A 15,950-nucleotide genomic window follows, 5' to 3' on the forward strand; every position below is an offset into this window, starting at 1 on the left:
TAAGGGTGGGTGGATGAAATGGAGGTTAACATCTAGTGTGTTGTGTGACAAAAATGTGCCACCGAGACTTAAAGGTATGTTATTTAGAGCGGTGGTTAGACTGTCCATATTGTATGGGGCGGAGTGTTGGCCATCAAGAATTCCCATATCCAAAAGAAGAAAGTAGCAGAAATGAGAATGTTGAGATGGACGTGCGGACACACAAAATTGAATAAGATTACGAAAGAAGTTATTCGGGTGAAGGTGGGTGTGGCCCCCAAGGAAGACATAATGTGAGAAGCGAGGTTTAGATGATTCGAACATGTGCAGAGGAGAAGCCTAGATGCCCCGATAAGGAGGTGCGCGCGATTGGCTTTGGCGAGTATGAGAAGAGGTAGAGAGAGGCCTAAGAAGTATTGGGGAGAGGTGATCAGGCAGGACATGATGCGACTTCAGCTTTCCGATCGAGGACATGGCCCTTAATAGGAAGTTGTGGAGGTCGAACATTAGGGTTGAAGATTAAGAGGTAGTTGAGCATTTTTCTACTCCGTACTAGGTGTGAGGCTAGTCTGTCATTGTCTTGTCTTACACTGCTAGTGGGTCATGTTATGTCCATACTATTTTTCCGCTCCATTTTCCTAGTACCTTGCCATTGTTACTAGTTATTGATATTGCTTTTTTCATCTATTTTTCTGATTCTTAGGTTGCTAGTATTATTTTTGTGGCTTCTGTTACTGTTATTAACCTATTGTCTCTTTTCGTCTTCTTGAACCGAACGTCTATCGGAGACAACCCTTCTACCCTGGGGTAGTGGTAAGGTCTGCGTAAGAAGACGAACGTCTATCGGAGACAACCCCTCTACCCTGGGGTAGTGGTAAGGTCTGCGTATACACTACCCTCCCCAGACCCCACTTATGAGATTATACTAGGTTGTTATTGTTGCTGTAACTTAGCTAGACATGCGAGGAACAAGTTTTACCAGTTTCAGGTTTATTTACATTAACATTACAGTTTATACAATATATATACAAGTTCTTTACATATTTGGGGAAGAGCTATAATTGATCTTCAAGATGCTGACCACATTGACTCCGATGAATGGCTTCTATATACATAGGAGTTCTTGCTTGAACAAGCTGCAACAATCCTGTCAAACAAATGAAGCAAGTTTCTTATAAAATTCAAGTATTCTCCGAACCCCGACGTGTGTTTAAATTGGAAGGAACGCATAAAGAAGGAGACAACACAACTGGATTTGCTGTGTGTCACTGAGGATAAAAGATTGGAAAAATGCACCTGCTATGTCCAATTCTTCTCGGAGCGAAGTTGCATAAGCTGGTCCCTCCAAAGAGCTACAGTACCCAATAGACAAGTGCAGATTAGAAGCTTTAACCGAGTTACAAACAGCAGAAAGCTTGGCACTCCAAAAAGTTTTCAACTAAGTAGAAAACAGTAGCATGCAAGTGTACAAGCTAACTGATACAACACAGGCAAACATACTCTCAATTTTACTTTTTTGTGCTATGTGAAAACATTTCATGCACATACCCAGCTCATCTTTTTCAGATCATGACAGAAAAAGAAGAAATGTTAAAAATGCATAAACCAAAAACCCACCCCCACCCTACGCGGAGTTAGGAGCAGTTTTCAAGAAACACAAGTGGATGAAGGCATTTTTATCCTTAGTGAGAACTAGGAGGTTAGCGTTCCAAGTTGATGACCACATTTCAGGTCCTATAGAAAAAGCACATAAATTACTTTGATCATTGACTACTACACGCAATCAGTCCAATTACTTAGTAATCAGAGAGATAGAAACAAAATTGACCAAATCCTGGGGAACAGTCATAAAAATGCTTCTACTTTCTGGTTTTTGATGAATTTGTACTGCATCATATATTTTGCAGCTATCAGGCTCAATGTCTAAATCTAAACTGGTTGGCGACAAAAATTATAATGACAACATCTTTTACCAGTTGTAAAACCCCCTGCAAGTTTCTGTAGCTGTAACACTCTCCATCTTACAATAAGAACCAACACTGAAAGGTTTTAATAGCATGAAAAGAAAGGCAGTCGACAAGATAGTTATATGTTAATGTTCCACATAATTTCTAGACAAGTTAACAAAGTCTACCTGCATCTGTATATCGTTCTTCAACTGCAGCAACCAGCATGTTCCGCACAAGAATAAACTCTTTTGCTTCAATGGATGGCTGTCCAGTGGGCCTGAATCGATAATGCAAGTTAGAACTATATTTCGTTCAAAAGAGGCATATGTAAGGCGTCATTCTCATATCTGAATGCAGACATATCAGGTTACATTAGAACTTCAGCTAGTTTTGAATTTTCAAACTACTATTTTTCACTTATATACTAGAAACAAAGATATGCACCATATTAGATCCAATCATGTGCGGCACACAGATTCAGGAGAAGCAATAGATAACTGAAGTACCAAATGCAACTTATTTGGACCGATAGTTATGAAGAATATCAACTTACCTGTCAAGCTGACTGAACAATAGGCCGTCTGAAGCGGCAGTGTGCAGTGCAGGCTTTGCAGATTCAACAATCCTCATGCCATCACTATACGCCAAGCTTTTATTGACTTGTATTGGCACCTAGAAAAATTATAAAGTACATAAGTCCTGATACTTCACTGTCTTTGGTTCAAAAATGTAATTCCGCCGAGCTACAGTCACCAAATTGTAAATGGAATTTCAGTTTGTGGTCTAAAGGGGATTGTTAGAAACTGCATTGTACATGGAATTTGGGTAATATTTTCATCCTACCATGATTCTTTTATTTTTCGAGATTAGAAGCTAAAGTTATTGAGATATGAGGAAAAAGGAGAAATAAAGGATAAAATTATTGAGATATTTGAGCTTAGAAAAAATGGAAAAGGAATTTTCAATTCCATAAGCAATTTATCTCTTGCAAATGAAGAAATCCATATGCACAGAGACTGCCTACAACATGTAAAAACTCGGGAATAATAATGTGTCCATTACCATCAAATATGTCAAAAATGCATTACATTCCAACTAATTTACCTTGCATTGCACAGCAATGTTGATCGCATCAGAAGGACGAAGATCAAAGCTAATACTCTCAGCATCATTGTCCAACTGTTACCACAAGCACATGAAAGTCCGTAAATTTGCATAGTACAAAATATATACATGCTTTTGTGTCAGCATTTGCAACTAGTATATTTTACACATACCCTGGTTAGGTATAACTGGGCAAAATATGCCTCGTGCACTCTCTTGGTAACTCGAACAAGTTTAACCTTCAAATTACAACCTGTCAGATTAAACTTGAAAGGATATGGCAGTAAGCGGTAAGCGTACAAACAACAAACTTACTGCATAACCCATCTTGTCGACCATTTCCTTCAAAACATGATACATTGTTGGTCTGGCCTGAAATGGAGCCAATATTCGTACCTTTTAGTAACAACATAAAAACAATGCTTTTTATAATTGAATGGCCTTATCAGAATCAATATGAAACAGAAGACGTACAAGTTGGATATTGCGTACAGCTGCCATGAGCAGCACACTTGGCATCTCCACTGTTGTATAAAAAGGAGACACAACATTAGACATCCTTATTTCGAAAACAGTCCCAAGAAAATGTGCGCTCACTAAAAAATAAGTGAATTATGAACATACAAACAATTATAGGAAGAAGCAGCCCAGTTCCATCCTCCATTCTTAGCACAATCGCTGGTTGTGGAGCATAATCAGGTATATGACCGCACTGTGGATTGCTGGGGACGCATTTCAAATGTCTGCCATCTCTCATCTTGATCACGAAACCATCTTTCCCACTTCGCACTTCAACTACACAGGATAATAGGAAAGTCACCACAAAAATTGTATCACTTTTACTTTGACATGTGTTGAGACTTGGCAGCGTGCTTCGTTGATCCCTTAAATGTTGAAAGATTGACTGTCTTGCAAATTTAGCAAAACAGTACTATTACAGAAATCTAGCAGAATAGATGGGGAAAATTTTTCAGGAAATATTACTTCATCATATCGTGGAAAACCATTTCCAGAAAAAAGTTGGAACTTCAGCAAGATCCACTCTTTTCCATCAATGTTAAGTGAAGAAATAGTTTACTCCACTTGTACAAAAACAAACAACACACCACTATACAGCAAACAAAATGTCAAAACACAGCACACATATCGCCCTGATCAACAAAATTAGCATACCAGCTTCAACCACGCTAGAATTCACATAATCAGCATCGCTTTCACTAAAATTCTCAGCCATGCTACCATTGCCATTTGATGATGAACTGAAACTGCAACCAATCAACTTGCTTACACGTGATCGTGGTAGACAAGCCACCCGGCTAGATATCCCATTGAACCCCCAGAACTCACTCCTCAGCATCTTAGCCTTCACTATAGATGAATTGACAGGACCTGTTCGCTTTCCACAAACCACAGGGCAAACAATAGGCCCCTGTAGAGAGCTCATTTTGCCTAATTTGAAATCTATTGCACAAATGATTAGATTATAATCCAGTACTTCGATTTTATAAAAGAGTAACTGCACCTCTACTTTGAAAAAACAATTAATAGTAGCTTCCTTTTTACAATTGGTGACTTATACCCAGACAAACACAAAGATCATACACAAAATACCAATGTCATGCACTCCCTCCTCTCTAGTTTTAAGTGACTATTTCCTTTTTAGTCTATTTCAAAGAGAATGATCTTTTATAAATTTAAAAAGAAATTAAATTAAATTTCCAATTATATACTTAATGATAATATCCACATAAATATTAAAACATGTTTAAGACCACAAATTTGAAATTTACATACATCAGATATCACACCTGAGTCACAAAGTTCTCTAGAAAGCTCAGCAGAACTGTAAGAATCAACAGCGTCTGATCATCAATTCATAGCTTCAACCACAAGAAACGCTCGAGTTTTCTGAGAATTACCGTATTGACTATTGAATAGCCAGAGTGTTCTTCCAGAGCTAAAAAGAACAACAGTTAGCTCCAAATAATTTATAGAATTGGATAATTGAAGGTCGACAGAAATTTTGAATGGATAAAGGAGAAGAATTGTGAGAGATTTTACTCAATTGGGATCCGAGTCTGACTACTTATAGGCATCTCGTAGAAATTATTGGTTCACAAATGGAAATCTAGAAATTATAAAATGGATTATTTATGGATTGATAATAATATAAAATTATTATGGGAAAATAAAGTATATAGAGTTTGTTATGTGAATATTATCAAACAATGTTATATTTAATATATTTGTAATAAAGAGTTTTTTTCTATTTCAATTTAGATGATACTTTTGAAATATGTGATCCTAAAAGCTTAAGGGGCAAAAACTCATAGTATTTGTGTGGCTATAATAGTTTTTCATTAAGAGTAAATTGAATAAAATAAAAAATTTAAAGTTTTTCAAATATATAAATAAATCATTCTTTTTGGAACGTATTATTACTAATAATTTAAGAGAAAACTACCCTCTATAGCCCCTCAAAATTTTAATAGCTCATGTTTTGTACCACTTACAAAAAATGGCCCTTCGGCCCAAACATATTGCATATAGTAGCCGAAAGGAATGAGCATGACAACACAAGTGCCAGTAGCTCAGTGGATAGGGCGTGTATTTCCTAAGTTGAAGGTCACAAGTTCGACCCCTACTTGGTGCGATAGAGTAACCCTTTTTTGCCTTTTAAATCGTATTTTGTACTTCTGGATCTAATAATATTAGCTAAGAATTGAATGAAATATGTAATGCATGTCATATACGAAATGTCTATTTTGTATATTTTTTGTATAATAACATTCTATTTTTGTATATTTTTTGCATAGTGACAGTCTATTTTGTATAATTTTTGTCTATTTTGTATATTTTTTGCATAGTAACAGTCTATTTTGTATATTTTTATATAGTGACAATCTCTTTTGTATATATTTTTGTATAGTGACAATCTCTTTTGTATATATTTTGTATAGTGACAGTTTATTTTGTATATTTTATATATAATGACAGTATATTATTGTATATCTATTGTATACAAATTGTATAATGATAGTCTATTTTGTATAATTTTTGTATAGTGACAGTCTATTTGTATATATTTTAACTTTATGCATAGTTATCTCCTTTCATCTTCCTCTTATTAAGAGACCAGCCACCGGCATACATAGCCACACAGTTGCCGAAAATGGCAACAAGATCGCCGAAGTTTTAAAGTTTCAGGCAAAGATCTTCAAAATATTAATTTCATATTCACAGAAACTATAAGAGAAAATCAGAGAAAGAAGACAAGGCCATGAGAGTTATGGTTGGCGGAGTTGCTTCTTCAATGACGAAGACACCGGCATCCATGGCCTCGCAGTCGCCGAAAATGGTAACCACAATATTATAAAAACGGTAAAATTGTGAATCAATCAATTAATTATGTCACAAAACACAAACTAATGGAGATTTAGAAAAACCACCACAAAATTGAAATTGAAAAAAAAGCACAGATCATTAGATCCAACATAATATTCTTCAAAATACAACATTCTCATAGCTCATCAGCATTTCAAATGTGTGGTCCACAACACGATGCATGCTTTCTTATCCATAATAGATCTGTGACCATAAGTTTGCGATGGCAATAAATTAGGGTCATAGCATATTTGTATTCAAAATCCAGATAGAGCCCGAAATCATGAATTGCAAACAAGAATTAAAATATAAGATGAAAATTACAGCGGCTTTCAGATTTTCGAGAACCAAATAACGGATCCAAACCCCAAAATACAAGAAAAGGGAGACGAGAGAAACCAAAGAGGCTTTTTAAAGAGAGAGAGAGAGAGAAAAGCGTCCATGGAACCACAACCATGAGTTGCTGGGGTGAGAGAGAAGAAGAAAGATAGTAAGGAAGAAAGATAGGGACGGGAGGCGACAACTAGCACTTGTCATTATTTTTAGGCTATAACTTGTATGGATCAATTTGTGGGCTACCGGTTGAAATTTGTTTTGCCCGATGGGCTATAAATGAAGTTTTCTCAATATTTAATCTACTGGGTATAAATTTCTAGCGAAGTTTGTGTGTACTACCCGTAGAATACAAGTCCTACATTTTCTATTATTCAAGAAAAATGAAGAGATGTAAAACTTTAGTGAAGTTTGACTACATATCTTGAGACTACTTGGCTCAGATATGAATTCTTATAACCTACTACCTCTGCTTTAGATAGATTACTAGATACAGTTACTATAATTATGTTTATGGGGCTAACATTGACTTTTATATGGTCCACTTGTACATGCTTTTGGGATTTAGAAGTCTACTTTTATGGATAAGTTATAGTTGCAATTATATTTTGATTTTTGGAGGAATGGAGTATTTCCCTAACAACTTCACTTTATACTTAGGGGCGGATTCGGAATTTCAATAGGATGGGTGCACTATTGTAAAGGGGTGAATCTAGAATTTATATTTGACTGGTTTAACTTTAGTCTCTTACCATGATCCGTTACACTTTTAAAATTATAGGTTCAAATTATACTCTTTTTGAAATTTTAGTAATTTTCACATGTTTATCTATACTCTGTGCCGAAAACAAGACCGCTCAGAGAAGGATTTGAATTGTCAATTTCACTTGTAGAGATGCACTCAATAATAATTGCACCATAATAGTCTTTGAGCATGAGTTCACGCACATATATTTAAGTAATTTTGAAGAAATATAACATTGTTATAAATGGTTTATGGAAGGAATATGAATTCACGTGAACCCACATCTCTCAACTTGGATACGCCTATGTTTATACTACTTATTACTAACTTTTAAAAAACTTAACATAATCTAGTTTGAAACATTACATAATTAATCAAGTATTTTTTTTTCAGCTTTTTAACAATTTAAGGTCATCGAGATATATATAAGTAATATGATGTTAGTCTAATCTAACCTTTTTGACCATTTAATATTCTCTTCAATGCTCATCAATATGATATGTAAGTCAAACAATCATATAAATCTACATCGAGTTAAATAAATTATATAAAATGAGACATGAAACATTTATCTAAATATTTTTGAAAGTCCTTAATAACATAATATTATATTAATTAAAACGGATAAAATACGAACTATACAAAAAAAAAAAATTACTCTCCGTTCTATAGAACATATCCTATTGCCTTTGTTTGTCTATTATTGCGCTAAACAACTAGGAAGGATCACTAACTCAATTACTTAATTAAAGACGGATAAAAGAAAGATATGTTTTTCTTCTTCTATAATGATAACTTTTATACTTTTGCAATGTTCTTACCTTTATGCAACAGAATAGGATATGTTAATGAAGCAAATTGCCAATTGAAAATATCTATCGACATGGAAAATGACATAGAAATTAAACAGCGTCCGCCAATACTCATTATCCTTGGGGGAAAAAAAAAAATCAAGCAACGTGTTGGATGAAATTATTTTGATGTTGGTGCCTTTGTATCTTAGTTGAATTTTGTGTTTAATTCATTGGCCAAAGTATGGTCCATCCACTATAAATAGACACCTAAAACTTCTCAAGTGGAAGTGTGACAAATGGAAACAATTGAACGTATATGTCAAATATCAATTATTGGAGAGTCTCTATCCATGCCAAAAAGATCAAAATATTTTTTCTATTTTTCTAAGTTTTTTTATAAGTTGAATTTCACTTTTCAAGGTCATTGATGCTTCAACTATGAGATTATGTTTTTTTCCCTTCTAAATTATTACTAGAGTGACAATGAACTCCTGAATAGCGGAGAGGAGAAGATACGAGAGGGAAGAGATTCTAATGGCATTGAAATGGTATCCTAAATTGTGCAGGGTAGAATCGCAACAATTAACTGTAAGGTATGAGAAAAATGGAGGAAAGCCCAAAATCATACACCATATTTAGCTTTAGACTTAAAATAATACATATTCTTTAACATGATGCACTAATAGTCATTTTTTTTTTTGAACAAAGTGGTGCACTTTTAATCACAATTCTAAACACCATTAGTTTTTTAATGGGACTCACCTCACGTGCATGTCACATGATTTATTTTCCCTCCAAACAAATAGGTACTTTGTCTCTCCGCCTTCCTTTCTTGCGAAGAGAGTAATACCAAGCCGTGTTGGAGCCAAAGCTCTGATCGCAAATCATACCTATCCCTAATCGCATCTGTAGCAGAATCAATTATTAGGAAGTAACAATGCTCTTAAGGCGCAACACCGGAAGAGAATCACCTCATTTTTATGGTGAGAGTTTCCTCTCGATTTTCATATTGAAGAATTTTGTTGTTACAGTATGAGCATTGCGTTTTTCATCTTGATTTTGTTAAACCTTTTTGTATTTTTCTACTCTTGCTAAAAGAACTGTTCAATTGTTAATTCTGCTGGTTCGTTTTCGACAAACAACTTGTATTATTCTTGTCTACAACAACACCTTATGAAATTTACTATTTGTAATTTCAGATTCGATAATCGAGGCTTCGTTTGTCACTATGAAAATATATCATGGGGGAATTATGAATCGTATACCAGAGAAGCACTATGTTGGAAAAAACATAGATTACATTGATTATGTAAATGCTGTAGAATTGAATATTGCTGAGTTCAAGAAGATGGCAGAGATATGTGGTTATTTGAGTGATTCAATAACTTTTTGGCGTAAGTGTGAAAGGCATGGTAGTAGATGGAAGTTGATCTCTACAGATTTTGAAGTCTCTGCAGTTGGTAAAAGCATCCAAAAGGACAATGTGCTTGAGATATACCTTTAACACTTGGACTCTTATTTTCAAATGGACAAAGTGGATTCAATAATTCAATCAAATATTAAAGAAAATAACAAGCATCAGCTTATGTGTGAAAATTCATTTTGTGGCGATTTTAGTGATTCAGAAGCTGATTTTTCAGATGATGCGTTGGTTGATACACATGAGAAGAGGAACCAAAGCATTTTGGAAGAGAGGGAACTCCTTAGCGACGAAATAAAAAGAAAGATGGTTGATATAGAAGGGGATCCTGATTGTGTTGATTCTGAAGACGTGCAGAGTTTGGATAGTGATTTTGAAACTGAAAGTTTCAACTTTCCTAAGTTCAATCCAAAGACCGATGGAGATAACCCAGTATTAGGTTTAGAATATACCTTTGGGACAAAGCAAGAATTTAAGAATGTTGTAGCAACTCATGAGATTAAGAATGAAAAGTATATCCAGTGGAGTAGGAATGATAGTGTAAGAATGGAGGCACGTTGCATACATCATCCAGCGTGCAAATGGATAATCATGGCTTCTAGAATGCAAAGAGACAAGGCTTTCCAGATTAAAACTTATAATCCCATACATACTTGTAAGGAGTGGCATCATGAAAATAGAACAATCACATTATATTTCATTGCAAGAAGATACCTCAAAAAAATTGGATCAAATCGGGACTGGAAAGTGGCTGAATTTAGGGATAGAGTAAGCGTTGAACTAAGAGCTCAAGTGACATTATCTCAAGCTAAAAGAGCTAAGATGAAGGGTATTGCATTAATTGATGGTGACATTAAAGATCAATATAAAATGATGTGGGATTATTGCAATGAAATTGATAGGACAAATCCAGGTAGCACAGTTTACATGAAGTTCACTGATAACGAGATTCCCAATGAGCCATGGAGAATTTCAAAGAATATATATTTGTTTTGCTGCATGCAAGCTTGACTTTGGAGCGGGTTGTAGGAAAATAGTAGGGGTGGACGGGTGTTGGTTGAAGAGTCCAATGTATGGCACTCAATTTTTATTTGTAGTTGGCATGATGGTAACAACAACATATTCCCTGTTGCCTATGCAATTGTAGAAAAGGAAAACAAAGATACATGGACTTGGTTTTTGAATCATTTGGCGGCTGATTTGAATATACATGAGACTGGTTAGACCTTTACGTCAGACAAACAAAAAGGACTTATTAAGGCTTTTAATGAAGTTTTGCCTCATGTTAACCATAGGTTCTGTGTAAGACATCTCCATAACAATTTCAAAAGGGCTAGGTTTGGCGGTATCTCATTAAAAGAAGTACTTTGGGTTGCTGCAAAGGCTACTACTGTTAGGGCCTGACTTTTTGTCATCGGGCGTGGCACGGCTGTGGCAAGGATTTGGGCGTGATGGCCTTGTCATTGGCCTATGTGCGGGCAAAACGATCATGCGGATGAATGACAAGACAGTGTCATTATAGGCTGTCAGGAACAAGTATTGGCCGAGATCTTTGGAACGACAAGATATGCTTGGCAAAGGCTTGAGAAGGCAGCAAAGACTAATTGGGGCGGCATGGCATGGCATGCGCGCCAAAGTCAGTAAACTAATTGGGGCGGCATGGCATGGCATGCGCACCAAGAATGGGCACGAGCATGACTGTTGAGAACAAGTATTGGCAAATGTCTTTGGAACGACAAGACATGACAAAGGCTTGAGAAAACAGTGTGGCGAGTGGAAGACGGACAAGACATTGTCATTGAGGGCTGTTGTAGGCAAGTATGGGCCAAGACCTTGGGACAGGCAAGGTGCGCTTGGCAAAGGCTTGACAAAGCTGTGTGGGCAATGTTAGGGCGGCATGGCACGGCATGCGCGCCAAAGTCAGGGGCATGGCACTTTGGGTTGTGGCAGCTAAGTTCGGGCTAAGCTAAGACAAGACGGAAATGCGGGATGATGGAAAAGGCTTTCAATAGCTAAGGCAAAGCTATGTGAAGGAAAATACAAGCAATGGCACGAGGGAAATGAAGGTTGACATGAGCAAGGCAGATTTGGGCCAAGACAGTGTGCGGGCGGCAGCGGCGTCGGGCATGTGCGGCAAAATCACAGGCAGCGGATGCGGGCAAGGCATTGGCGCGGAAGCAATGTCAAGATGTGCCAAGGCTGGGCGCAATGCCAGCCTTGGGCACGAATCAGCTGGCCAAGTGAAGAAAGGCACATGCAATGCACATGGAAAGTAGTTGGCGGTTACCTTGTCATAACCTCTTTGTCCCATGATCTGATCATGCTTGTATAATGTCCCCATTTCGTGTATAATGTGTCCTAAGTAGTTGGGGATGTCAACTACATGTTAGGAGCAGAATTAGTCTTAGTCCGACAAGTGGCAAAAGCTGTAGACAACAAGTGTCATGTGCTGCCAAGTCTAAGGGCTGCCTATATTCTATAAATAGGACCTTTGTGACTTAGGCAGAGGAAGAGAGTGAATGTGGGGAATTTCGTGAGAAATTCTAAGTGGGAAACAAGAGTGAAACGTGAGGGTTTCAGTTGTTTCAAAAAGGGGCTAAGGTTTGGCATGGGCAGATCTTAGTGTTGACAAGAACGACTTGTGTTCTTTGTCAAAAGTGGGCTGTGAGCGAACTGTGTTCATAGCAAAGTGAGGGTCCTTTGTATATTTTCCACATTAATGCAAAGGTTGGGATTTTCCCGTATATGTGTGTGTTCTTATTGAATTGCTGTCTAAATCTCGTTTAGGCCAAAGGTGCGCGAAAATTGGCTAAGTATTTGGGAAAGGCTGAGTCAAGTGTACGACTTGACTGCCGCGCGGGTGTGAGTTTTGACTGACTAAAATCACCCCCGTGACAACTGGTATCAGAGCCAGGTTTAGTTCGTGGCAGTGGCAAGACGATCGGTGGCAGAATTCGTGGGGCTATTTGAGAACATGGCTGGTGGCACAAATGCCAAGAATGTGAGACAAGAGAATCACAACGGCAAAGAAAGGAGCGGCAAGTTCAAAGGCTGCTTCACTTGTGGTGGACCGCACTTGAAAAAGGACTGTCCGGTGCAGGCTAGGGTGAATGCTATGCTGGCTGCAGAGAAACAGGAACAAGTGGCGGAAGCAAATGCCATTGTGGCAGGTGGAAATGAAGCACCAGGGGCGGTGTATGTTAACAACCCCTTGGGGCTGCTTCATTAAAGACGGCTCGACGAGGACGTCGATTTCAAAAGGTGCGGGTGGTTTGTTAGGGCCTGACTTTTTGTCATCGGGCGTGGCACGGCTGTGGCAAGGATTTGGGCGTGATGGCCTTGTCATTGGCCTATGTGCGGGCAAAACGATCATGCGGATGAATGACAAGACAGTGTCATTATAGGCTGTCAGGAACAAGTATTGGCCGAGATCTTTGGAACGACAAGATATGCTTGGCAAAGGCTTGAGAAGGCAGCAAAGACTAATTGGGGCGGCATGGCATGGCATGCGCGCCAAAGTCAGTAAACTAATTGGGGCGGCATGGCATGGCATGCGCACCAAGAATGGGCACGAGCATGACTGTTGAGAACAAGTATTGGCAAATGTCTTTGGAACGACAAGACATGACAAAGGCTTGAGAAAACAGTGTGGCGAGTGGAAGACGGACAAGACATTGTCATTGAGGGCTGTTGTAGGCAAGTATGGGCCAAGACCTTGGGACAGGCAAGGTGCGCTTGGCAAAGGCTTGACAAAGCTGTGTGGGCAATGTTAGGGCGGCATGGCACGGCATGCGCGCCAAAGTCAGGGGCATGGCACTTTGGGTTGTGGCAGCTAAGTTCGGGCTAAGCTAAGACAAGACGGAAATGCGGGATGATGGAAAAGGCTTTCAATAGCTAAGGCAAAGCTATGTGAAGGAAAATACAAGCAATGGCACGAGGGAAATGAAGGTTGACATGAGCAAGGCAGATTTGGGCCAAGACAGTGTGCGGGCGGCAGCGGCGTCGGGCATGTGCGGCAAAATCACAGGCAGCGGATGCGGGCAAGGCATTGGCGCGGAAGCAATGTCAAGATGTGCCAAGGCTGGGCGCAATGCCAGCCTTGGGCACGAATCAGCTGGCCAAGTGAAGAAAGGCACATGCAATGCACATGGAAAGTAGTTGGCGGTTACCTTGTCATAACCTCTTTGTCCCATGATCTGATCATGCTTGTATAATGTCCCCATTTCGTGTATAATGTGTCCTAAGTAGTTGGGGATGTCAACTACATGTTAGGAGCAGAATTAGTCTTAGTCCGACAAGTGGCAAAAGCTGTAGACAACAAGTGTCATGTGCTGCCAAGTCTAAGGGCTGCCTATATTCTATAAATAGGACCTTTGTGACTTAGGCAGAGGAAGAGAGTGAATGTGGGGAATTTCGTGAGAAATTCTAAGTGGGAAACAAGAGTGAAACGTGAGGGTTTCAGTTGTTTCAAAAAGGGGCTAAGGTTTGGCATGGGCAGATCTTAGTGTTGACAAGAACGACTTGTGTTCTTTGTCAAAAGTGGGCTGTGAGCGAACTGTGTTCATAGCAAAGTGAGGGTCCTTTGTATATTTTCCACATTAATGCAAAGGTTGGGATTTTCCCGTATATGTGTGTGTTCTTATTGAATTGCTGTCTAAATCTCGTTTAGGCCAAAGGTGCGCGAAAATTGGCTAAGTATTTGGGAAAGGCTGAGTCAAGTGTACGACTTGACTGCCGCGCGGGTGTGAGTTTTGACTGACTAAAATCACCCCCGTGACAACTGGTATCAGAGCCAGGTTTAGTTCGTGGCAGTGGCAAGACGATCGGTGGCAGAATTCGTGGGGCTATTTGAGAACATGGCTGGTGGCACAAATGCGGAACTGCGTCAAAGGATAGAGCAGTTGGAAGCACTCGTTGGGCAGGCTCTTGAGGCAAATGGCGATTCTTCTGTTCTTGCAAGAATGGCACAGTTAGAGGCAGATTATGCAGCGAGACACGAGACAACGCTGGCAGAAATGGCCTTGGTACGCCAAGAGAAGGAAGAACTGCGCGAGGAAGTGGTTCAACTTCGGAGGGAATTGCAAACTGTTGTCCCTAGAAGTGATGAACGCACTAAGTTGAGGATTCCGGAGCCAAAGGCATATGGGGGTGCAAGAAGTGCCAAAGAACTGGAAAATTTCTTGTGGGATATGGAGCAGTATTTCCAGGCTGCACGTGTTGCGGATGAAGACAAGGTGATAATCACACCAATGTATTTGACTGGTGATGCAAAGGTGTGGTGGCGCACACGAATGGCAGAAACGGAAAGTACTGGACTGCCCAAGATTGGAACTTGGGAGATGCTGAAGAAGGAATTAAAATCCCAATTCCTTCCAACTAATTCGTCGTGGTTGGCACGAGATGGACTTCGTCGCTTGAAGCAAAGTGGTACAGTGGCGGAGTATGTCAAGGAATTTTCATCCTTGATGCTCAATGTAAGTAATATGGCAGAGGAAGATAAGCTGCATTACTTCATGAGCGGGTTGAAGGGTTGGGCGCAATTGGAGTTGAGAAGGCAGAATGTTCAATGCCTTTCTACTGCCATTGCGGCGGCAGATGCGTTGGCTGACCTAAATATAGGTGATAACCCTGCTGGAACTTCGCATTCAAAGGCTGACGGGAAAGCTAAGGAATGGAAGAAAAGAGGGAAGGGGCAAGCTGCCGAAGATGAGGGCTTTGCCAAGAATGTGAGACAAGAGAATCACAACGGCAAAGAAAGGAGCGGCAAGTTCAAAGGCTGCTTCACTTGTGGTGGACCGCACTTGAAAAAGGACTGTCCGGTGCAGGCTAGGGTGAATGCTATGCTGGCTGCAGAGAAACAGGAACAAGTGGCGGAAGCAAATGCCATTGTGGCAGGTGGAAATGAAGCACCAGGGGCGGTGTATGTTAACAACCCCTTGGGGCTGCTTCATTAAAGACGGCTCGACGAGGACGTCGATTTCAAAAGGTGCGGGTGGTTTGTTAGGGCCTGACTTTTTGTCATCGGGCGTGGCACGGCTGTGGCAAGGATTTGGGCGTGATGGCCTTGTCATTGGCCTATGTGCGGGCAAAACGATCATGCGGATGAATGACAAGACAGTGTCATTATAGGCTGTCAGGAACAAGTATTGGCCGAGATCTTTGGAACGACAAGATATGCTTGGCAAAGGCTTGAGAAGGCAGCAAAGACTAATTGGGGCGGCATGGCATGGCATGCGCGCCAA

General features: G+C 39.4%; 2 protein-coding genes across 4 annotated transcripts; one reads left to right on the forward strand and one right to left on the reverse strand.

The window, feature by feature from the left end:
• Window positions 1–939: 939 nt before the first annotated feature.
• Window positions 940–5,091, reverse strand: LOC104227262 (bifunctional nuclease 1-like). 3 transcript variants are annotated; one of them, XM_009779478.2, is made up of 11 exons: window positions 4,841–5,091; window positions 4,206–4,493; window positions 3,657–3,827; window positions 3,507–3,556; window positions 3,348–3,404; window positions 3,206–3,271; window positions 3,033–3,107; window positions 2,482–2,600; window positions 2,114–2,205; window positions 1,276–1,331; window positions 940–1,126 (listed from the first exon to the last, which is right to left on the reverse strand). In XM_009779478.2, exons 2-10 carry the CDS (start codon window positions 4,474–4,476, stop codon window positions 1,279–1,281), a joined length of 954 nt encoding a protein of 317 aa, XP_009777780.1. In that variant the 5' UTR covers window positions 4,477–4,493; window positions 4,841–5,091; the 3' UTR covers window positions 940–1,126; window positions 1,276–1,278. The 3 variants fall into 3 exon arrangements, with proteins under 3 accessions (XP_009777780.1, XP_070016698.1, XP_009777781.1); XM_070160597.1 differs by having other exon boundaries at window positions 1,280–1,331; window positions 4,841–4,977; XM_009779479.2 differs by having other exon boundaries at window positions 4,827–4,916.
• A 9,473-nt stretch (window positions 5,092–14,564) lies between these two features.
• Window positions 14,565–15,662, forward strand: LOC138879536 (uncharacterized). Its single transcript, XM_070159152.1, has one exon. The coding sequence runs from the start codon at window positions 14,565–14,567 to the stop codon at window positions 15,660–15,662; it is 1,098 nt and encodes a 365-aa protein (XP_070015253.1).
• Window positions 15,663–15,950: the final 288 nt, after the last annotated feature.

The sequence above is a fragment of the Nicotiana sylvestris genome, chromosome 10 (assembly GCF_000393655.2).
Source record: "Nicotiana sylvestris chromosome 10, ASM39365v2, whole genome shotgun sequence".
In the NCBI taxonomy this organism is placed as follows: domain Eukaryota; kingdom Viridiplantae; phylum Streptophyta; class Magnoliopsida; order Solanales; family Solanaceae; genus Nicotiana; species Nicotiana sylvestris.